Source organism: Pezoporus occidentalis, unplaced genomic scaffold, assembly GCF_034315485.1.
Source record: "Pezoporus occidentalis ecotype Australia unplaced genomic scaffold, CSIRO_AGI_Poc_V1 ctg36, whole genome shotgun sequence".
Lineage (NCBI taxonomy): Eukaryota > Metazoa > Chordata > Aves > Psittaciformes > Psittacidae > Pezoporus > Pezoporus occidentalis.
The window spans coordinates 1432112-1457429 of NW_026915591.1; the positions used below are offsets into that span (position 1 = coordinate 1432112).

The 25318-nt window shown below is 38.0% G+C and overlaps 1 protein-coding gene across 10 annotated transcripts in view; it reads right to left on the reverse strand.

Moving 5' to 3' along the window:
* SYNE2 (spectrin repeat containing nuclear envelope protein 2) overlaps positions 1-25318 on the reverse strand; it is a 185013-nt gene that overhangs the window by 85452 nt on the left and 74243 nt on the right. For 9 of the 10 annotated variants that reach the window (XM_062630737.1, XM_062630735.1, XM_062630730.1 and 6 more), the window contains 16 exons: positions 25071-25217; positions 22098-22253; positions 21430-21695; positions 18190-20299; positions 16350-16672; positions 14684-14828; positions 13731-13946; positions 13107-13372; positions 12264-12417; positions 9357-9512; positions 6381-6521; positions 5816-5998; positions 5135-5272; positions 3545-3730; positions 2014-2136; positions 493-675 (listed from right to left, as the gene is read on the reverse strand). In XM_062630737.1, the coding sequence (XP_062486721.1) occupies positions 493-675; positions 2014-2136; positions 3545-3730; positions 5135-5272; positions 5816-5998; positions 6381-6521; positions 9357-9512; positions 12264-12417; positions 13107-13372; positions 13731-13946; positions 14684-14828; positions 16350-16672; positions 18190-20299; positions 21430-21695; positions 22098-22253; positions 25071-25217 (4893 nt within the window). The remainder of the gene's footprint in view (positions 1-492; positions 676-2013; positions 2137-3544; positions 3731-5134; positions 5273-5815; positions 5999-6380; positions 6522-9356; positions 9513-12263; positions 12418-13106; positions 13373-13730; positions 13947-14683; positions 14829-16349; positions 16673-18189; positions 20300-21429; positions 21696-22097; positions 22254-25070; positions 25218-25318) is intronic. The other variant, XM_062630734.1, reaches the window with a different exon arrangement.

Below are 25318 nucleotides of genomic sequence, written 5' to 3' on the forward strand. Positions count from 1 at the left end.
ACCAGGATCATAAGACACTTGGGCCTTGTATCAAATTACAAAAAGACCCCAAACCGTTACATAGAGTCATAGAAGATGTGCTATATACCTGTGTCGTTGTTTAAGCCCAGCTGGTAGCTCAGACCCACAGAGCCACTCGCTCACTCTCACCCTTTCCCCCTGCTGCTCCCAGAGGGATGGGGAAGAGAATGGAAAGAATGTAACTCCGATGGGTTGAGATAAGAACATTCTAGAAACTAAGGTATAACACAAAACCACTACTGCTACCACCAATAATAATAATGATAAGGGAAATGACAAGGGGAGAGAATACAATTGCTCACCACCTGCCAACCGATATCCAGCATGACCCAAGCAGTGATTGGGGCCTTCTGAGTAACTCCCCCAAGTTTATATAGTGGGCATGATGTGTTGTCTAGTGATTAAAATTATTACAAAATAAAGGTGGTTTAGGTGACAGTAAAGAAAAAAAAAAAAAAAAAAATCAGTTACCTCCAGAAGATCATTTTGTTCTTTAGTAATTTTTTCTAATTTCTTCAAATCTCTCAAAAGCTGCCTTGCTCTCTGAAAGACTGAGAAAGGTTGCATTTTCACTCCTGGTAGCAGTAGTGTATCTTCATAGGACTGTATATGTACAATGCTTTTCATCATGGGACCAACATGGCCCAGTATAACCTATTAGGATACAGAGAGATTGTTGACATGATACTGAGTTGGAAAAATCAAAACTGAAAATTTATACTACTGTCATAATGTGCAAAAGTTCTCTCTAGTGAGTTTCCCATTTAAGAATGAAGAATATTTTAATCTTGGAACAAACAACTGAAAATCTATAGTGAGGTTGTCTAAAGCAAGACAAATATATAACTAACATTTACAATTTTGCCTTTTCTGCATATACATACAGTTTGCACAGTGACAAAGGATCACATTCAGATTAATTACTATTTACTAAGCATATCGTTTCAATTTAAAATGAGGAAGTAGGTGAACATTATTTTCCAGAACAAATATCAGTTTATTTTTACCATGTAATGTAGCCATTACAAAATCATTCTCTGGATAACAAATCTATGAAAGATATGATGACACTCATCTCTTCCCTGATACTGAATCCATGCTTCTTGCATTTCAGTTACCTAACTGAAATGCATGTGGTATAGAAGAAAAGATACTGTAACGCTTTGCTTTGCTTCACTCAAGCAGAGAAAGGAAAACCATGTGGCCGAGAAGTCTTTGGAGTGAAGTCTCTGCAGGATGAAACGGTTTTACAGCAAGTCATTCCAGCTTGCCTTTCCAGAAATGTCTACTAAACTTTGCCTCCATTTTTTGACAAATAGGGCCTGATTTTGAGACTTTCAGATTACTTACTGTTTGATGCTAAGTAGAGTGATATGCAGCGCCTCTGAGAATGAGGCCATAAACTGTTCAAAAATGGAGACACTCAAATACGGCAGGTATGTCTGACAACATGTACTTAAGTTACATATTCGAGTTCATTATGGGCATTTTCTCAATAGTGCTTTAATTTAAAATGTTTTCACTCAAACCACGACTGTGCTTCTTGAAGGGCTCTCCCAACAGTCTCACCTTGGTGTTTACACTGAGCAGTTGTCTTGGACCATGCAAACTGTATTCCTTTCAAATAAAGCTAAAGCAGAAGACACCCAGCCACTAATGGAAGTCCATTCTACAGGATCAGTCCAAAGTAAGCCCCCAAGACACATACAACACAGATATCAGGTCCTCTGCACCAACTGTCTTGCCCTACCAATGTGCTCCTCTTGGATTGCACTACTTGCTACTGTAGAAATACGTAGGTGAAATCATGACTATAAAAATACTTTCAATCTTTGACCTGAGAGTTAGAATTTGTGTGATACTAACATTTCAAAATCATATGCTAGAAGCTGGTAAATTGCAAAAGTCAAAAAGCAGCTTGTGAAAACATATTTTTCTTTATATATTTATGCATAAGTTAGCATAAAAGTCCATATAGGAGTTTGCACAGACCTGTCCATGTTTAAGTTGGTCTTTAGGAGAAAATTCTAACAGATCTTCAGATGACAGGCTTGTCTTCATTTTGACAATGTCCTTCTCAAACACTCTAATGTGAGATTCGATGGCATCCAATTGCTAGATTTTGGGAAAAGAGAGAGTATTTGTAGATAGCACAAGTATAAGCCAGCTTGCATTTCTGCCTTTCACTTACATTTAAAAAGAAATACTGAAAAACTAGTGCAGTGTATGCAGGATATGTTAATGGATGCTATCAAACAAAAGATTAGTTATTATAGATTATGTATCATAATTAACTTCTAAAGGAATTAAATTTCTAAGGTTACCTGGTCTGTTTTAAACCCTGAATACAGAATTGAAATATCCTTGAAAAGTCACATTATAAATTACCAGTAGTGACAAGACATTTCTGCAGTGGTGACAGTTACCAGCATAGGAAACTGTCTAAATACACGCTTGCAACTTGCTGTTGGAAGAGTATTATGTCACATCAAAAATGGATCCACATAAAGTCCAGCTGCTGTGAACTCTCGTGGAGTCAGAGACACAGAATAAATTAGGTTGGAAGGGACCTTGAGAGATCTCTGGTGCCCATCAGAGCACACTGTCTGGGGCATGATCCTTTTGACAGTTACGTATCTCCTAGGATGGGGACTTGAACCTACCACTTTGGGCCACTGATCTAGTTTTTAGCCAATCTTACTGAAACAAAACAAAACAAACAAAAAAAGATTCCTTTTTAATATGTAGATGGTATTTCCTCTGTTATCATTTGGGTCTGTTACTGCTCATCTTTACTCTGCAGAGCCTAAGAAAAGTCTGGCTCTATCCTATTATGTAGTAGTAGACAGCAGTAATACCCACCCCCAGCTGTCTCGTTTCCATACTGAACTGACCCAGGTTTCCGAGCCTTTCCTCCTATGTGCCATGTTACAGTCCCCCAACCACCTTGAAAGCCTTCCTTGGCTCACTTCAGGAATGTCTATGTCTTCCACTGGGAAACCTAAAACTGGGCACAGTACCCACATATGATCTCTCAGGCAGCCCAGGATGCTGATGGTCTTGTTGCAAGGCCATGCTACTACACCATGATCAACTTGTCCACCGGGACCACAATCCTTTGGCAGAGCTGCTTTCCAGCTGGTTGGCCCCCTGGCCTCTGTTTGGACATGTCCCCTCCAGGTGCCAGACTTTGCATTTGTCTCTGTTGAACTTCATCAACTTTTCTAGCCATGGTGTGAGTTTGGGTGCCTCTGAACAGGAGCCCTACCCTCTGGCAAGATAAGTCCTTTTAATTTGTCAGTCAACCAGCCCTGCATTTCTCCTCCTAAACAAGGAGTTTCATTAATACTCCTGAACTTTGCAGCTTAATTAGATATCAAACACATTCTGAGATGGTTTGTTTCCAAACAATTTATTTCCTCACTTGTTACACGTACTAAAAACAGCACACCTTTTTACCTGTGAAGGCAATATAATCTGTATTTCATAACATATGATGAAGCACCTGATAAAAGGCACTTACGTCAGCCACATGCTGGATCTGTGGAAGAATCTCTGCTATCTCATGCTGTAAAGCTGCTACTTGTTCATCTATTTCATTTAGCTGCTGCATTACACTGTCTGTTTCAAAGATTGGTGTTAGCTCCTCCAGCTCCAAGTAAACACTGTGTAGAAGGTTTTGCTTTTGCTCTGAGTCTTCCAAAGCCATCTGGAGACAAAATAAGAGCTTACTTTGATTCAGCAATAGTGAACATGAAAGTTTCACAGAGGTTAGTACCAGAATGAATCAGTTTTAATTTCCTATATGTCACTGACCACTGCTTATATTCCCAAAAGCTTAGTTCAGACCAAAACACTTCACTCATAAGGGAACTGAACTGCTGCATTCTGCAGGCAGAAAAATGAGAGATGTGGCACGATTTTAAGGGAATCGGATAAAATAAGTCTACATGAGCATGACAAAAGGTATAAAGAGGAAGACGAACTCAGAGAGAGGACCCACTACAAAAAAAGTATGAGATCCTGGAGAAGATTCCTCTCCAGCTCCTTTGCAATGGTCAGGCTGACCCCAAGTATATGAGCAAGACATGTCAGCCAGACACCTGAAAAAAGTTTTCTGCACACCAGCCTGCAGAGAGCAGATGTAATAAGATGCTCCAGAAGGTACCTGGCCAGTTGTTTATGATGGGAAGCTTCTTCCCATCTGCAGCTAACTGGATGAGCTTTTGGATTAATTATAGTAAATGTCTTCACGAAGAACAAGCGAGGATTGCAAGAAATGCATGTGATCCACATATCTCTGTGGCATATGAAGGAAAGGACCAAATGCATACCTCAACTCTAATAAAAACTTTGTGTGCATTTTCAAATCCACTAGTTTCCCAGCTCAGAACACAAAATTCACAAATGCAGGGGACAATAAAATTTTGTCACAAAAATGTTCACACATTTTAGAAATCAAGATCTCCTGATCGTGGCTACATGCTCTGTAACATATCAGCCCAGAGCAGTCAGCTAGTTTTTGTAAGGAATTCTTACTAGCTTTAGTATGAAAACCTATGTTCAGAGCACCAACTGTCCCTTGGCATAAGTCAAGGAATGGATGTATAAAAAATTAAATTTCAAAATCTGGAATTTCCATAAATCATCTTGGCACTTGCTTAACCCTGATCTTCCCTGTAACATGACAAACATTTGATTCATGAAATTACTAGTCAGAATGCCCTTCAAAATATAGAGAAAACAGCCTTCCAAACCACAGTTTACTTCGAAGCTTCCATCTAACACACAGACATTAAACACCACTTTACCCGTTTTGGATTACATACACACTATACAAAAAGAACCATGTATATTCAGGCAGTCAAAACCAATTATAGCCATACAGCCAACAGAAGACAATCATGTATTTCAGCACATTCACAAGACAGGCATGTCCAACACCAAAAAGTATCAATCTATATTTCATGAGTGTCTCTCTCTCTCTCTTTTTCACTTAAAGGCTTTACTGAAAATGGTAAATTATTTATGTCAGTAAGACTTAAGAATGCAAATTTGTGTTTCCGCAGAGCAATCTGTTCTAATAAGACCATGTATCTGCATCAACACTTACCTGAAGGTCACCAGTATGTTTGCATAAACTTTTTGCAGAGTCATTTTGAGCATCTGCTCTTAGCAAGCAGTTGGTGTTTTCTATCCAAACTTTCACATTCTTCAGGAGTTCATTGTATTCTTCCATCTTGTTGGTAGCCTAGAAATTTTACAAAGAAGCATAAATGACAAAATTTTACAAAGAAGATAAATGCACTTTTATTCACTGTATAGGATAAATGCATCTATGGACAAGACTAAAAGAAAACAGAATGCGTTTTCATGAAGCTCAGTTTAATTAGTATGATGAAATAAAGATCATAATTTTTCTGAAACAGTTTCATGATTTCAGGCTGTTTCCTCTAATCAAAGCAAATTATTGAAGGCATTGTTGCAATGTTAATTTAACAGATAGCGCATTAGCACAGTCATAGAGAACCCTCCTATCACCCACCCAGAGGCATAAATTTCCCATGCAAACCCACATTAGCCATGGTGCGTAACTGGTCTTTTGGGATTGCAGCTGAATGTGACGTTTGCGAGTCCAGAAACTGAGCTACAATAAGATGACGCACCTACAGCAGGCTTTTGAGCTTTTTGACTCATTTGACAGCTTTGGATGATATTTTATGGAAAGACTTTATTTAAGGTTTTTCTAAGATGTGGGGTTTTTTTTGTCTTATACTTTTACACTTGCATCTACCTTGTTCAAAATGGCAGTTCTGCACTCTGCAAGTTGTGAGACCTGTTGGTACTGCTGAAGGGGGGACACTAAGATATCCATCAACTCCTGTGCATGGCAGGAATTTTGCTCTACTATATCATGCACTTCTGCATCCAGTTCATTGAGTTTGTAATGCCAAAGGTCCAGCATATCCCAGATTTGCTGCATGGACAGAGAGGGGAAATGAAATAAGAGGTTAGGCTCAAAGATAACAGCAGAGTTATTTGTTCTTCATGTGGGGCATGAAGAATTAAAGATTTTGGAACTGATATGATGAGAACAGAACATGCTGCATCTACAGGTGTGATTCACAGTTGAAAAAACCCACATATTTTACCATGAGAAAGAATTGGTAAATATTTATCAGCTAAATGCTTGCTTGTACCTCTCCTTTTACAGATGTAAAATGAATGTAGGGCCATTTTATGCTCCTGCTAAAACAGGCTCTGTAGAAACAACCAAAAATATTTCAACATTCACAGGTGGTTTTTTTTTATTATTGTTGTTTTTTGGGGTTTGGTGTTTTTTTTTTTTGCGAGATTACCTTCTGAACTTCTTTGGCTTTTGCAATGTTTTCACTCTTCTGTTGCAACATCTTTTCAATAGCTTGAAGGCCATTGTTAATAGTTTCTGCTTTTCTTTTCAGCACATTCTGAGGAGAGCTCTGCAAGATTTCAAAGCTCACCTGTAAAGAGAAAACAAGAAGGAAGATTATAAAGGTTTGCATGTTTCTCTACACCTCCTCACCAAAATTATTCATATTCTTTTTATGTTTCTCTTGACGAGTCACTTAAAACCTCAGGAATGGAATTACATTTGCAGGAAGAAGCATTAATGTGAGCAAGTTCAATGTTTACGTGTTGTTCAGTAATTTCCTCTCACTCAAAATTAACTGTTCAAGAAATACAATCCGTGAAGAAACTAACAATAAGACACTGCAGCTCCCTAGGTGCTTAGCTGCCCCTTTTAAACTAATCTGTAACAGAGGCTAATCATGCTGCATTGTGGAAAGGGTCACATTTAGATGCATACTGTAAGAAACCTAGAATGACACCTCTATGTCTCAGGTGACAGCTATTACTTCCATGTAACAAATATGGGAATATAGAAGTGCATCAATGTATTATGAATTTCTAAATAAACATTTAGAGATTTAGCAACAAAACAAAAGGCTCCAAGCCCCAAAAGTATGTGGAAATTAATTTTAGTCTGAAGAACTCCACAGGAATGAAAAATCAGTACACTGGAAGGCCTGAATTTTTTTATGTAATAAGAGAAACTCTCAAGTAAGCTGAAGCTGAGTACTTGCCTGAGCGACAGTTACTAGGCACCAGGTTACTATGGACTAGATGAAGTGCAGGGAGTGAGAAAGTTCTTGCTCTTGGCCCAGAGTTTCACCTTTTCTTACTAAACCCTGCTAGCTCTTAGGGTCAGACAAGCACCAGGAAATTGTTAAATCATGGTAAATTCTGTGTGTGCTGCAGCCCTAGGATTTTTGGGACATATGCACATTGAACAGCTTTATGTTGCACTGACGCAAAGATGTCTAGTTTATTAGTTATTCTGTTCTGAAGCTTCCTATACATTATATCCTTTTTCTGGGAAGAGGAATTAAGATTATAAGTAAGTTAATGAATTATTTATCCATTTTATTTCTTAATATTATTAAAATTATTCATTATTTATGGATTCCAGCATGTAGTATCAGACCAAAATAATCATACCGATTGCAAAATATTGCATTGATAAAATTGTGTTATCAGGATGAATATATACCAGAAAGAACTACAGTGCTCCTCTCAAATACTCATGCTTATACAAAAAAAGCTATGATGTCCAAGCTGTACTTAGTGCCTAAGACTCTTTAGAAGAAGGAACTCAAGACTGTAATCACCAAGCACTTGACCATTACAACTACCCTAGAGCATACGAAACATGAAAAAATACTGATGTTTGTAGTGCTAGTTTCCAAAATAGAAGAGAACCGTGTAGGAGTGATACAACAGCTGGAAATGAGAAAGCAGACCAAGCACTGACTTCATATGCTTCCTCAGAAAAAATGCTGCATCTGTCGTGATCAGCAGGGTAGGATTTTAATTTCTAGAGTTCTTACTGGGATAAATCTGGGATAAATTTATTATATTTTTTCACATAAAATGCATGGCATCAATATTACAATTTATTTTCATCTTCAGGTTAAGCAGGTTTAGAAGGAGGCAGAATGCCATCAAAATATGAGAAGTTAATTCAATTTAACACATGCTGGTATTTCTTAGTATGTAACTAAACTGGCCTCCAGTTCCATCGGGATTTATTTTGTTTCCTAAACGCATTTTGAAAATTTCCAAGATAATTTATATTGTTTTCCACTACCTAAATGTGAAAAGAAGATGTCATCTAGTTTCCAGTATCAGTTCTTTCACTCTGACGTGTAATGTATACATTGAGATAATCTTTTATCTCAGTAAGTGAAACAGCAAACAACAACAAAAAGAACCCCAACAAACCCAAAGCATAAATACTGTATTATTTCCTTTCTTCTCCTCTCTCCTACCCAGTTGTTGGCTCTGAAAAGCCTGGTTTCTTTTGAAATAGATGTTACAAAGATAACTAAATGAAAACTAATAAGCTGTAATGAATAAGTCTCTAAATACTTAATACAAGATAAAAAGAATGAATAATCTCATAGATACTAACAAGTAACCGGACTTCAAAATTGTTTTATTGAACTTTCAGATGTCATCAAATTAACTGAGATTTACCCTTTAAAATTAGCATTAAACTTATTATTCCTGAAATAAAAGAAGTAAAGGGTTGGTTTTTTTCTTTTTAAAAGTAACACAAATAAATAAAAATGACCATGATTATACCAGGCTAAAATTTTACCCCAAACTTATAGTATAACTCCATTTTCCCTTAATTTTGCTTCCAGTTAATTGTTTATATCCCCCCTAAATAGAGAACACTGCCAAAAGTCAATGCAATGTCAGTTAGTTATTTAAATTCCCTGCCTGCTTTTAAAGGAATGCAACCATGTCCCGAGGGGTGGTATAAAGAATGCCATGATACCCTAACACATGTGCAAATTAGATTAAAAAAAAAAAAAAAAAAAATCTGTTTTCAAAGTCCTCTTTTAACTCAGTTTAGAAAATATCTTCTCAGTTAAGCTATACAACCTTCCCAATCAACTCTTAACTACTAGTTCAGTTTAAGAACCAGACTGGATACAAGACAGCACCCATATCATACCCAAGACTTTATTAGTAGTGGGTCTGCCATGCCCTTTTTTAATGGAAAAGAAAAATCTTATATTCACACTGCTTGCTGCAAGGTCATTCTGTAAAGGAGACAGTTAACATGAGTTATCTTTCCTCATGCATTCACTTTCACAGAGAGGAAAAGTGCAAATATATATAATCAATGTTTCAAGTTGAAATTTACAGTTACAGCTTTCATCAAATACTACTATACTTATTTACACACTACAAAAACGTAAACATGAAAATACATCAACAGTTACCTTGTCTTCTAGGTCTTGCAATACTTTCTTGCAGTCCTCCAACTGCGTTTCGATCTCTGCAGGAATTATTGTATGCAATTCAGAATATTTGATCCGGAGTTTCTCCATGATGTCCTTTAGAGTTTGACTTTCTTTACCAATCACATTCTGAATCTCCTACAAAATTAAGAATAATTCAGCAGTTTCACCCAGTTTACACTGAGTGCATATGCATATGTACATATGTATATATATACACACACATACATATTGTGTTTGCTATTTCTTACCATGATTATAGTCTGGAAAAGTTGGGGGGGTTATATCAAGTCTCATTTGATTACCTCTGCAAGCAGATTAACTTTGAGAAATACTCACTCATTTAACCAAATTATGCTTTTCAATCTGTAAGAATTAATTAAACTTGATAGTACTCCAGGTCAAGCAACTGACGCACTTACATTATATTGAGAGGTATAGCAATGTAATATTTGAAGTGCCCCTATGATTAAATGTTAACCTCTGTGCTCTCCCTTTTGCCAAAAGTGCATTTTCTCTTTGAAAGACATTTAATAGCCAACATTCATTCCTTCATTATTATAAACAACACAAAGGCCTCAAAAAGCAACAGGTTTCAAGCTGAAGTGTCTGCTTTCAGGCAATTACGCAGAGCAGCACAGCAGGCTCCTTTCAAAACAGTAGTTTCCAGTTCTGCACAAAGAATGCAGGTTTTATGAGAAAAGACTTGAACAACTGTTTCTAGACCTGTGGCCTAGAAATAAAATCTGATCTAAGTCCTCTTGCAGAAAGAAAGAAGAAACTCATTTGTTTTGAAGGCTTTCTAGAATTTCAAGTTGAAAAGTTCTGTTTGTTTGCTTTATGGCTCCTTTTCCCACTGTTCAGCTATTTAAGAAACTCAAATTTTAAGTCAAGTTATTCGGGAAAATGATCCAAAGTTCCTACCAATGAAAGACAATGAAAGACATTAAAATTAAATCCTTTGCTTTTTCAATCAGGGGTAATAGTAATCCATTAACTCCTAGTCTTCACTTGGAAATCATTTCCCTCATACAAATACAATGCACAGAAGAACTATGTAGGAATCTGAGATTGACTTATTTTCTATCATCCCATGACAACTGGGTCTGATACTAGAAAACTCAAAACCATGAAACAGCCACGTGCCTCATTCTACCATAGAGAAGGCTGCTGTTGTCAAATGACCCAGTTAAGATTGTGCCAGTATTTACAGGGGTTTATAGATTCCCTGACTTGAATTTGAAAGAATCAGATACATCAGTCTTCAAAACGAAACATTTCTTTGCAAACTGGTTTCTGTATATAAATGAATGTTCACATTTCACAGACTATTTAGCTGGAAAGCATATGCTTGTGAAAACTGTCCCAATCTTTCTCCTAGGGGACTAGATGATATTATCTCCCATTTGCACACTCATCTATGTTGGCGAGTTAAAACTTCACCACCCGACTAACCTAGATTTGTCATCTGGAAAGGAAATAGGCATTTCCATTTAAAAAAATGCAATGGAGCACCAAGTAATGTTATAGATTTTATAGAAACTAGGTTTTCTTTAGAAGAAGGGATGAAACTGTAGTGCAGATTTTGGCTTACTGGTGTTTGTATTAGTTAAAATTATGAAAATTTTCAATCCTTTCAGCTGAATTTTCTACTGCTACAAAGAAATCATTTAACAGGATTGCTGCTAACATTTGTTTGTGCCAATTGACGTAAGGAACAGGACAAGGTCTAAACTCACTTTTGGGTGAATTTAGGTGCTCAGAGTAGCACAGTTTGGGTGCAAGGGAAAAGACCAGGCATCAAGCACTTGCAGTGGTAACATCTCCTCTTGGATACGAAGAATTCAGTAAAACAGTAGATCCAATTCTAATTCTAGATAATTTTCAATAGAAAATCAACCCTTTCAGACAAATTGACAAGGTTTTACCACAGTGATGCTGGCTCATGTGTTCTCAGATGTAGTTAACATTTCTCTCTCATGCTGACCCCTATAATAATGCTCATATCTGCCACTATGGTCTTCAGCTTCTGTACTTTTCCTAGTGCTTTACCAGCTTCAAGCGTTCATCTTCTAAAGAAAATACATGGTGGGAACCTGCAACTAGTTTTTTATACAAAACTCAGCAGAGAACCCGAATTTGTAATGGACCTTAGTAGGTTAGAATAAATAAATAATGAAGTTCTATTGTTAAAAGATAACTCAAATATAATTAAAAGTATTTTTAAACAAGATTAAATAATTAAGACAGTAATATAAACACAGTTAAACTAGTTTGAAATAAATACAATTAAAATAATAAATAAACTGTTATGAATAACAGAATTTCATAAAGTCAATAATTCAAAGAAGAACAACAGAAAAATAGTTAAACAACATAAACGTATAGACTAGGTTGCTGCAGAGTGCTGGTTGCTGTTGGTGGAGACTGTTGTCTTGATCACAATTTGACTCCTAAGAACCATTTACCAGGTTAACCCCTGATGAGGGATATAAGTCCAGAGCATCTGAAGTGGCCCTGACTAGGTACCAGATGGGGAAGGGGGACAGGACATATAAGCAGTCCTCCTAAAAGGCATGCATCTGGCTGTGGACATGGCAGGGCCAATCATGGCCTGCTGAGTCAGATTCATTCTCTTTAAGTCAAGGCCAGGTTGGACATACCCTTGGGGTGACATGGTCTAATGTGAGGTTCTCTGTCCATGGCAGGGGGTTGGAACTAGATGATCTTAAGGTCCTTTCCAACCCTAACCGTTCTATGATTCTATGATAATGTGCATATGCCTATGTAGATACTTTGCCACTAATTTTATTTGGAGCAAGTTCAAGGCCCAGCATAAAAGAGAACATATTCTGAATGTCCACACACAATAACAGAGCCTTCACCAACCTCCAACTGTCCTGGCTTTCCAGGAGCACCTTGTAGTAACACAGGAGCATTCCGTAACGCATGTGTCACAGCACTTATTTCTTCAGCGAACTTGTTCCTCTGTTGAATCTCAGCTTGTACAGAATCCTTATGGTCCTGGATCTTTTCATACAACCTATGAAAGTTTTCCAGCAAGAACACATTGTTATACTCTATTTTAGAATTATCTTCTGTAACAAAACTCTGAGATTCTGGCCTTTATTGTCTCTTTTTCTCCAAAAATGAGACTTCAGATATTGCTAAGCAAAGTATGTCTGGTAGACTGAATCAAAAGCATGCATATTTAAACTGCAAACAGCTCAGCTTCTCAGTCTCAAGATGCTGGAAGAACAGAAGACACCGCAAAGATTTCCATGTTAAAAAATGGGCACAGAGAGGGCAAGTACAATCACAGATTTGAAAAAAAATAAAATAAAAAAATAAATATTTGAGGCAAATTTCAAACAGTAGCACTCAGTAAGGCAAAAGTTGAAGTGTTGAAAAAGCACCAGGTCTCATTTTCATAAGACTGGAAGACCCACAAACCTCATTCAAGTTCACAAGAGCCTGGAACCTCCAAAATTGATAGTTATCCCTTCTGATTCCTGCTACATTTAAAGATAAATTGCAGCCCACACATGACATGGTCATATCACCCCTAACTAATATCTTCCAGTGCCCATGGAGGAGATAGCAGATGGGTTAGATGGAGCATTAGTCTGACCCTGGAGAGAATTCACTATCTTTTTAAGTGCATACCCAATAAAACACTGTGCTTCTAAGTAGTCCTATGTCTATCTTCAAGAGAAATTTCACACTACTTACTTTTTACAGCGATCTTGCATTGCCTTTATCTCACAAAAAGCAGGAAGGGCAGCTTCTGCCTCAGTATTTTCAGATGTATCCAGGATGTTTCTTATTCGTTGAAGAAGTAGGAGTAAGAGGAGCTGTTGCTGGTTAATGTTTTCCTCAAATGAGTTCACAAAATCTAGTAATTCTACCAGTTCCTCTCTGGTGGCCTTTTCTTTCTCTTTAAGACCTTCTGGCTGTTCTTCCTGGAGCTTATCGAGAATTATTGTTTCTCGTTCCAGCTAAGTAAACAGCATGTCAAAGCATGAGATAAAGTGCTCTTTTATTCTATCACCTTAAGTTACATTATTCATTTACTCATACACATGACTAACTACTGGGAATTACATAGCCAGAGAGCTTGACTCTCTTTACTGTGCCAAAACATTTGGGTTTGCTCTAACAAAGCACATAATCCCCCATAGAGTAGCTCTGGGTCTAGAGGATTCATGCTATAAATATCCCCATCATTTCTGTATCTAAGTTCAAGAAAGGCTGGGGATAAGTGGCTGATCAGTGGGAAAGAAATGATGTTCTGCACTAACCTCAACCTCATCCCTACCACATTCCCCAAAATTTATGGTTTGTTGAGCAACTCACCTCTTCATTGATGAATTTCCATTCCTGCTTTAGTTCTTCACAGTTTATTTCCAGCCCTTTTGCCACCTCAAGCAAACCCAGCCAATTTTCCCACAGTGCTGTCACCATCCTGCGCAGGGCCCTGTCACTTCTCCTGCATAATCTCATCAACTCTCCAGAGACCTGCCTCAGCTTCACAAGATCATCTTCAGCAGACTCAATGTTGGAGACTAAAATCTTATAGGAAAAATAAATCAATAAATCGACAAAATAATGCAGTCAGAAGTGTTAATGAAGCATTCAGTAACATGATTAGGATCCTCAAATAAAATGGCAGTCACTCCCCTGAGCTGGTTAAATATGGTTGCAATACAAGAATTCTCTTTGCTAAGAATATGGAGAAAGATGGGGTAAATAAAACAAAGCAAACAGAACAGTGGGCCCAGGCAATTACATTGTTCTTACTTCTTTGTTGTTATTTGGAAGGGAAGAGAAATGAGCAGGAGTTACAGATACATAAAATGATAAGCTTGCAATACAATGAGTAGTAAAATAGAAGGCAGCCAAGAGGCTGCTATAGCAGTGGCTTGATGGGGAAAACAGCAAGGGAAAACTTCCCAGGAAACTGGAAAATCTCAGATTTCCACTTCTGAGGGAAAACAACAGCAATGTTAGAAAACTGATCAGTCCAGGTGCTGCAAAGAAGCAACAAGGAATCAGAACAGAAATGCAGCACTACCATAGGCACTGATAATGTGTGATTTCTACAGCAGTAAGATGTACTCATTTGACATGGCCTATTATAATCCAGTCTTTTTATAGGTATATAAACGTATCATGTGGGTTTATATATACAGAAATACAGGTCAAAGAATTTCACTTCTTTCTACTAGGATGGAACAGTGTTCATACAGTGTTCATAACTGCATAACAGTTTTGCATGAGATTTTTCAGTTCTTCAGAGCCTTTTTTACCTTGCTTTCTTCTAAGTGGTCCAAAGCTTCTTTATAAGACATTGGTGATTGAGACAAAGACTGTCTAAGCATCTTTTCCAGTCTGTTAAGATTATCACACACCTTATCTTTGGTTTTTATGTAGCTTTCGTATTTTTCTAAATACCTGTAGGAAACAATAGACCAATCAAATTTGTTGCGGTTGCTCTCTCCAACCATAATGCTCACTAGAATTAAAAAGAAAATCTTCTGAGCTGGTAGTCCTTACTATTTTAGAAATTATCTTCAATTAGCATTTGTTCTTAGGGCACTGGAGCATTGTTATTAGGTCAAGAGGCCTAAGTGCCCCAGAGGTAAAGAAAAGCAGGTATGTATATCCATATATCAGACATGGAGCTACTCAAAAGAATTGTATGCCGTGATCTAAGTCTCCGTCCTCCCCAGGCATTACCAAAAGTTAGTTCCCACACATTCATATATTCCACACAGTCTATTTGTCCCTACAATGCGTGGGGACTGTACAATTCTGTTTTTTTTATTTCTGTATCTTGCCATCTCTTTGTTATTAATAAAGCCTTTAAAGTCATCCAATTCTTTTATTATAAAAGCAGATTTGAAGGTTATGCTCAACAGAACCAGAAGCACTGGATCATCAGCACACAATTTTAGAAACATAGAATGATTGAATGGTTTGGGTTGGAAGAGACCTTAAAGACCAGCTAGTTCCAACCCCCTGCCATGGGCAGAGACACCTTCTGCTAGACCAGATTGCTCAAAGCCTCACCCAACCTGGCCTTGAACACTGCAAGGGATGGGGCATCCACAACTTCTCTGGACAACCTGTTCCAGTGTCAAGAAACCCTCACAGTAAAGAATTTCTTCACAATATGTAATCTAAATCTACCCTGTTTCAGTTTAAAGCCATTACAGGCCCTTCTTATGTTGGATACAGTACTCCAGGTGGGGTAAGAGAGGAGTAGAGGGGAGAATGGCCTTCGTCAACCTTCTGGTCACATTTCTTTTGATATAGCCCAGTATACAGCTGGCTTTCTAGGCTGCAAGTGCACATTGCCAGGTTATGCTGAGCTTCCTGTCCATCAACCCCCCCCCAAGTCTTTCTTCTCAGGGCTGCTCTTAATCCATTATCTGCCCAGCATTTATCTGTGCTTGGGATTGCCCTGATGCAGGTGCAGGACCTTTTACACTATCTCACAAACTTTTTCAGTGTATACACATGGAGGTACATCTGAAGGTATGCACCTTCAGATCTCTTCCATACCTATATTTGAAGGAAAGAAACTATGGCCTGCATCTTGTTTGGTCTTTACTTTCTTAATTCATCAGAATAGTCTATGCAAGACATGCATTAGAGTCCCTTGGCACCTCTGAAGATTGTTCTAACCTGCACCAGCACTGAATTAGAGACAATGGAAATATGCTTTCTTCTGATTGTGGTACCCTATGACCCTCAGTCATATCCCATAGATACTTCTTTGAATATGCTAAAAATGACTGCATTGTAAATTAGTAGCAATGTAATTATTGTCTAGTAATTTTCCTTCCAATCACACCTTGGAACAACAGAAATGCTTAAAGTTCTTTCTGCTAAATTACCATAAAACCAACACTGCATTTATTATCAGTCGAATTTCTTATAATAAGGAACATTAAGATCTCTAAAACCTACCTCTGTTCATCAGCTTCCTTTCTGTGAGCCTTATTCTTTAATGCCAAACTCTTATTGATTAATTCTGTTAAAGTATTTTCCAGATATGTTTTGTCTTCTGGTTTCACTAGGTTTTTCAGCTTGGAGTACAGGTTTTCTATGTTAGCCTTTGCAGAGTTGAACACTTCTGGTTCCCACTGTGGGGTCTGATAGCCCTCCTCTGAGCTACTGAGCTCTGGTGCGGCAGACTGGACTTGAGTTTTGTAGTCCTCAAGCAACCTGGCAGCCCTCTGAACAGCCATGGTATAAAGCTCACCAGTCTTACATGCCTCCTCCAGAGTACTCTGAAAATGTTAAAAAGACACAGGAACAATCAAAAAAAAGCTACTGTGCTCCTCTGGATACCAGATAGTCTTCTCAGATTTTCACACCTGGCTGTCGCTGAGACTAATATTCCCCATAATTGGCCTGAGGAGGTGACTATACTCTGTAGGCAGTCACAGAGCAGTGCTGTAAGTATGGACTGACTGCCCTCAACCACAGGAACAGGTCAATACTAGAAAAGTCAATAGAGAAGGATGGCAGAACACAAGAGCTGCAAGATCCCTTATGGATATGGCAGTATACAATCTTATGATCTGTTCAGACAAGGAAAGCCCAAACATTGATGCTGTATTTGTTTATGGAGGGGATATCTCTGCTATGACTTGCAGAACTGCTTCAAGCTAAAGCCTCTTCTTGTATATATTTATACACAGAATAATGTGTGACGTGTGACTTCGCCAGCTACTGGATTCCCACATGGCAGAGAACTTTTGGCATTGTGCTTTACACACAATACCCAAGCAGCAAAGATGTAGCACAGCAAACCAGGAAATCTGGCAGCAGGACCGTAAGTCCATCAGGGACACTGAGTTCTGCTCCCTGTTATTAGCTACTACCTTATTATTATTTATTATAAAAGTGAATTTGCTTGTTTGTCCCCATGAATCTCTGCAGCAGTCAAGGCACAGGTTTTCTCGATCACAACACAATTCCAGAACCTCTCTGCTAGGAAAATTACCACTCTTTTGGTTTCCAACATAAATTTATCACAAACACTTTCTCTTTGTATTAACACTTCTCTTTAGCTTAAGCAGTCCTTTTCAACCCATTAAGTCTACCCCTTGCTTAATTATATCTCAGCTAGATTTCCCATTTGTCCACAGTTTACCAGCTTGAGCAAATTCACTTTTATTAACTGCTCTCAACACTCCTCATCCCTCTAACACCATCTGCTCTTTTTTAAGTGGACTTTACCTGACAAAAGCATCAAGAATCAGGTCAACCTTCCAACAATCCTTTATCAATGACTTATATACTTGTAATTGAAGCCCTGGATCCTGGTTGCCATTCCTTTCCTCACTCTTCCTGAGCCCTGATCCCATTGGTTTGACCCGTGCTTTACTCTCCTTGATCATTCCCAACTTATAAGCTTTTTCTTTACAGTAGAAACAACGAACTTCTGGGATTTTTTATCATTGTCACAGTTGAAAATGGTACATAAAATCAGTCCCAAGAATAGTCCCACAAAAATTGCACCCAGTCTCTCTTCAGCTCAATATTCAACACAACCTTTTCCTTCCTCCCCTTTACTTTTCTTTTATGCAAATCCCCACTGCTTGATTATAACCAAACTGAAAAAAAACAATTTTTCTGTATCGTTATTTTCTTAGCATGATTCCTATCATATCCCCCAACGCAGAGATGATCATGAGCCAAGGATACAAGTCCTGAAAATATAAATGCTAGTCACCCACAGATCATCTGATTATTGTGAAAAGACATAAAGCCATACCTTACTTTTATTAAATATACTTACAACACGGGCAGCAATGTCTGTCTTCAGCTGTATTCCATGATCTTGCAGTGTCTCTAATTTTGCATCTGTACCAGCAGCAATAGATTTTTCTTCTTGTTTTGCCCTCTCTTTTTCCATTACACATTTAATAGCAGAAAACTTTGCTTGGATCATATTCTGAATTGCTTCCCATCGTATTTTTTCATACTGCATTGTTTTTATATCTACCAGAAGTGGCTGCTGGAGCTCCGATTGAATATACTTTATGATGTGGGATAGATGTTCTGATTCATTCTGACTACCTTCCTTGTTTATACCCTGGAGACCAGAGACCAAGTTTTTAAGAAGCTGATTCAATTCCTCAACATCTTTCTCCAGGTTCTTTATTTCTTTCCTCTTAGATTCTTTGAATGGTGTATCAAAGACCTCATTTTTGTTTAGTTGATTTGCTGCCTCCTGGATTAAGTACAATATTTGTTGAACGGTCTGAAACAGAATCAGGGCAGATATAAGATCCTCAGCTGGAGAAGAGCTACAGCTATCATTTAGAATGTTAGCTTCTTTTCTTACAGTAGATATCACAGTCTGGATTTCATTTAGCAGTGCTTGAATCTTATCATATTCCCTAACAACATTATCAAAATGTATTATCTTCCCTTTAATTTTATTTTTAATTTTTAAAAAATTAGTTTGCAATTCATCCAGCTGCAGTGAGTCCCATTTTAGGCCTACACATTCAAAGATTTCTTTGTACTTCATGATTTGTGACAAATTGGATTGAAACACTATTACTTTTTCTTGAAGTGCCTTGCATTTATCCTTCACTTCCACCTGGGCACTTAATAATTCATCTTCTTCCAGGTTAATTTCACCAGAATGCAGATCATTAAGATCTCTCTGCAGTAAAATTACTCCCTCAGCAAACTCTTTGTAGACAACTATCTTTCTTTCTACTTCATGAAGTTTACTCTGAATTTGCCTCTGTGTCTTCCTTGCTCTGTTCTTCAGACTTCTTAACTGATCAATCAAAAATAGTTGTTCAGACAGGCTCAGTTCCCCAGCTGTGACCTGGCTTTCTGTACAGTGGGATGAGATCAGCCCTTCTATTTCCTGTATATCCTTTAAAATCTCCTTTAAAATGGCTTGTTGATTGATTAACTCTGACCACGTGCTGCTTTGGTTCATGTCAGGCCTAGCAAGAATCTCAGCATTGCGAAGCTGACAGTGAACTTTTTCTACTTCTGCAATAAGTTTTTGCCTCTCCTCCAGCTGGAGCTCTAGGTGCTGTAATCTTTGAGCTGATTTTAAAACAAGAGCCTTGTATGAATTCTGTAATGTTTGTACAAGGAAGGTCATATCAGAGCTCTCCTCTGGCTTTAAGCTGGGAATGATGTGCTGGAGCCCATAATTCAGTGACAGAATCACAGGTTCTCTGTTTTGAACTTTTGTGATCAGAAGCTGGCAACTTCCAATTTGTGATTTAACATCACTGGGAAAAAGTGCTGCTTTTTGATCAAGAGAGGACAGTGAATCTTTGACCCATGAAATATTTTCTTTCAGCTTCTTCATAATTTCATTTTTCACGAGAGCAGGACCAGTGACCTGAACATCCTCTCGAAGAGTTTGTTGTGCTGATAATGCTTCCAATTTGCTCTGCAAATCATGTATAGAGTTCTCCAAAGCTACCTTCTCTTGATCACTCCAAATTCTTTTCATCTGCAGTTCAATCCTTCTTTTTAATAGAGAAAGACCATGTTTAATGTCCTGTAGCTCTGTAGTCCAAAGTACAGGGTAATTGGCTTTTCCTGCAGCTGAAGAATGTAACTCTGCTTGTACATACTGTTCTTGTATCAGTCTCTGAATATCACGTGCTTTATCCATAAGCAGGTTAAATTCATCGATTTCTGCTACAACTTGATCATGCTTCTTTTGCACTGTTTGTTCCATGTGTTGCCACCTTTGTTCCAGTTGCCTCATTTGGCTTTCAGTTAACACTTTATCCATGCATGTTAAATGCTGAGATAAACTTTCTTGCTGAGTCTTCAACTGGTTTAAGACATCTCTTTCTTTTTTTAAGGACTCTATGCACGCCTTAATTTTCTCCAGAAGAACTGTGTTGTTCATAGGGCCCCTGCCAAAAATATGAGTAGGGGTTAAGAATAACAAAGCAACTCCTAAAACATGGAATAGACACACTTAAAAAAAAAAAAATTATTTTAGTTTTTAGAAAATTATTCACTCACTTTATTCATTTAATCATATGTATCTCTCAATGCTCTCTCACAAATTTCCTCACCACTGTTTCAGTATCATTATTTCTTGCTTATTTGTACATCACTAGTTATTTCTAGATAACTCTGCAAGAAAGGTATATTCTAATTTATATTCTCTAAAACTGCAGTATTTGTTAATTTGTGATTTCCTAAAGGAATGTAGCCTTCCTTTAAAGTTATAATAAATAAAATTTTAAAAATCAGCAAAAGTGTTTGTTCATCTCTAAGTGAATTACTACTTTATGGTAATTTCTTATTTATGATGAAGATAGAGCTTAGTTATAAGAAAAACTTTAAAAATTCCCATTTATTCAAGAGATTATCTACTCATCTTTTATTTCCAGGAGTATTTTGAAATTCCCACCTAAAATACATTCAGCAGCTAGATTTTTATTTTTGTGAATCTCTGTGCTGTAAATTAACATTATTTATTTTAAAGATTTTAAAATTATTGTGATACATTATTGTGAACGATAGGCTAGTTCCATGTTTTGAAGGCTAATTCATAAAAGGTGCTAAATATTTTGTGTGCATCATTACCTCTGAATTGATACCGTAGACTGACTTCCTGCCACAGAATTCTTCCCATCAAATAAGATTAATTTTCAGAGTAATGAGATATTTCACTCAGGAAAAAACAGAACTGATGAGTCCTTAAAGAAAAATTAATATTTCACATCTACCATAATTTTTAAAAATTATTTTAATATGGCTTTTACATAGGTTTTGATCACAGCAACCATTTCTTTGTTTTGCCTAAAAAATAGAAGAGTTGATGTTGCTAAAGATTAGCAGAGAACCCCCCAAAATGCTTCTGTTTAAGGTTCTTAAATTTACAAACCTATGAAGCTTCTCTGGGTACCCAATTATTAATGAGATGGATAAAACATCGTGTTCTTGCTGAGTATTATTCAGGCATGGCACAAAGTTCAGTCTAGGACCATATTTGCTCTGCAACCTATTATCAGAAACTCTCAACTATACTTACAGCTTTATGTTATCTTTTTCTGTTGACAGATTTTTCATTGAGGACTGTGCAGCAGAAAGATTTTTCTGGTACTCATTAATTAAACAGTACTGTTGTTGCTTCACTGCCTTAACAGCATCAAGTTCTTGAAGCAGCCTGTCCCAGCAGGGCACTGCAGAATCTGTGGTTTGCAGCCCTGCTCTGTTTGATCCTGTTGCATTGGGAAAAGCTTCTTGACTATGACACAAAGATTTTGCCTTCCATGTTTCCAGTTCAGCTTGTAAATTCTACAATCAAGCCCACCACAGAGAGGGGATTAAAAGAGGATCTCAAACCACTTTCAGCTTTCAACACAAAATACAGTTAAATACCAATATATCTACAAATATACACTTGTTCATTCACATGCAAATGAACATCCATGCCTGTGTACATCATGGAAGCACATGTGCAATCATAGGTGTATCTACTACTGCACTCTAGAACAGCACTACAAAATATGGTATTTACATAGACATACTTGCATTAAGGCACAGTGTTTTTAGATTACCTGGTAGACATACTGACTAATCATGCAGTCAAACTTCAGATAGGATGATATGCAACAATTTCATTTTGCCCAAGTGAATCATAATTCTGTAAGTGTATCACTACATTAACAATGAGGAATGGCTTTGCACTTTCCATACCTCCAGCTCTTTTAACTGTTCATTTATAAGCACAATATCCAGTTCAGCCACTTCATTTTTCAGCTCATTGACCTTTTGTTCCTCTTCAAAATATTCAGTGTTTATTTGCACCCCAGGAAGTAGCTCCTTCTGGACAACCACTTCTGCATCTGTGTCCTACAACACAAAACAGGATTCTTATTTCTGAAGGTCCTAAACCAGAAAGTTTTCTGATTGCAGCACTTGGCTTCACATGTTTAAGTCATGCCTAAATCCTACTGCGGCATCCTCCACAGCCTTTGTGGGTCAACCACGACCCAGAGGTTGGAACCTACACCACAACCACCCACCTTTGTGGTCACCCCAGCTTGACAGCACTGCTCACCTAGCTATGTAATTTCTGCCCATCATTTTAAATTTGAAATTCTGATATCCCCACCTTCAAATAACATTCTCCCTGCACCCACCTCTCCTACTGATATATTCACAGGTCTATCCTGTCTTTTTCCCCTCTTCCTTATAAATTCATAGATCTTTAGTCTCCCCTCACCCCCACATTCCTTCTGCTCAGCACACGCCTTGATACACTGATGCAGCCTTTACCAGGACCTTTTCTTCAGCTGTTCTTCACAGGGCAACTCATGCATGAAACACAAAGCAACTCATGCATGTGACACAAAGCCACGGCTGCTACTACAAATGCTATCTGACATCAGGGGTAAGACAAGAGTGCTAGGGAGCCATGTCTCAGTTGGGGTGGGGAGGAAGGGAATAGGGGGCTCCTGAACCAGACCCTGGCACATCAATTCCCACAATGACAGAAGGACAAGTCACTTGGGGTGTGCCAGGTTTAACAGCCCATCAGCTGAGCTGAGGTTGCCGAGGTGGATACTCTCATCTCAACTCAGCTCAGATGCAAAATGTAATCCTTTATATCAGCTTCAGCTATTGCAGACAACAATATAAATGAAATGTCACAGGCTTATTGTCACATGGCAATAGCTTAAAAATTTTTCTGTGCTTACCTTCCCCCTATACCTGGTGTAAACTGATGTGTTTCACGTATAGACTTTGTGTGAGTGAATACATACAGATATACAGATGCAACCACAGTGTGAGCTTGTTCATAGTACCAACATATAAACGAGTAACAATGACATATTCTTGTTTGACAAATTTCCTATATTGATACTTTAGATTATTTTACTAGGAAGCAGCCAGCTATCCCAGCAGCCATATCCCTTGTAAGCTATCGCTGTCTCTGTCTCCCTGTGGGTCATGAGCTATCCAAAATATACCTGCTTCCAATTGTGCGAAACAGGTAGCACATTGTAGACATTATCAGAAAATAATAACTCTATTCATTTGAACTCTTTTGGTTCTTTTCAGTCAAAACTGAAGGGGAGCTCTCAAAAAATAGTCCATCAGAGAACTTTTCCATTTCTCTGTGTAAACATCTGTAACAGTTGTATCAATTCAAACATAAGATTTCATCTTAGGAAACTTTGGAGTGCCATTGAATTAAGTAAGCTGAAAAACTCAGGTAAGTTATCACAGAGTGAGGAGTAAATCCACTTTAGCAGAATAAAATATAAACACATCAAAACACACAGTAAAGTGTCCTAACACTAAGGAAAACCTCAGGCTTGCTGTGCAGACATTTTGCTTGTTCCACGATGTTCTCAACGTATATTGTGGCACTGCCTCCCCATATACACAGACATACAGACAGTATCAGTCTCCCCAGACACTAGTTTTAATGTTTTCAGTATCATCAGATGGTTGGAGAGGGATGAAAAAATGAGAAGGTAAGAGCACGGGTGCTGCTAATCAGCTACTGTCTTTCAGGTACAGAGCAGCCAGGGCTCCACTGCTGACTCTTCACAGTGTAGGCCCAAGGGAAACTGACAAAACATGACTCTGGCTTCAGGCTAAGGCATAGCCCTCACTCAAAATCCTTTCTTATCCAATACCTTCCTCAGGAAATCAGCAAAACCTACATCCCTTTCTCTTTGCAAACCCCAAGTTTGGCATGCTTAAAGATCACATTTAAAACTGAAAATTAGTCAATCTAGAATAGAATAAAATATTTTCAGTTGGAAGGTACCTACAGCCATCACCTAGTCCAACTGTCTGAGCACTTCAGGGCTGACCAAAAGTTAAAGCATGTTATTAAAGGCATTGTCCAAATGACTCTTAAAAACTGACAGGCATCAACCACCTCTCTAGGAAGCCTGTTCAGTTTTTGACCACCCTCTTGGTAAAGACATGCTTCCAAATGCCTAGTCTAAACCCCTCCTAGTGCAGCTTTGGACCATTCCCATGCATGCTATCACGAATACCAGGGAGATCAGCACCACCCTTCTCCACCTCTCCTCCTCAGGAAGCTGTAGAGAGCAATGAGGTCACCCCTCAGCCTCCTTTTCTTCAAACTAGACAACACCAAAGTCCATAGCTGCTCCTAATAGGACAAATCTTACAGCCCTTTCACAAGCTTTGTTGCCCTCCTCTGGATGCATTCAAGGACTTTTACATCCTTCTCAAATTTGTAAATTGTTATTCATTCAGCTTGAATTAATTCTCCTTTCTCTATTTCCTTTATTTTCTTATGCTGGATCACCTTGGATTTCAGTTTTCTGATCTGCCCTCCTTGTGATGGCAAAACTATCACAGCTAACGATAATAACATGGAAATAAGTTGCACTGATTAATAACTTAAATAGAAACTCTAAATATCATAAAGATTGATTACGATGGCTCTGAAAACCAATATTTCTCTTTTTGAACACATCCACTGAAAAATATGGTGCAGCTAGCCCTTTGGATAAAGTTTGTAACTACCACGGACACAAAGCAGAACTACACACAATGGTCTCGATTTTGATGTGACAATAATTCCTCTTCTTTTACAACAGAACTTCAGCTGAAGCCCATGTGGAAACAAAAAAGGCAATGAGTGAGAAATTTAGCTTGAAATAACAGAATGTGGGTTACCTGATGTGCAAAAACTGAGGGATTAGGTTCCAGACTATCTCTCTCAGCTGCTGAAGATTCTGGGACACAACTCTTCTGGCACACCTTTTGTTGAACCTGCTCCAAGTCTTCTTTATATGACTGATTCTTGACATCACTACATTTCTCCTTTTTTGTAAGAAATGAAAAAAAAACCCAAACAAACAAACATACAAGTATTCAAAAAGCCCTAATCAAACCTGCTCAGCAGTAATAACAGTGCTCAAGAT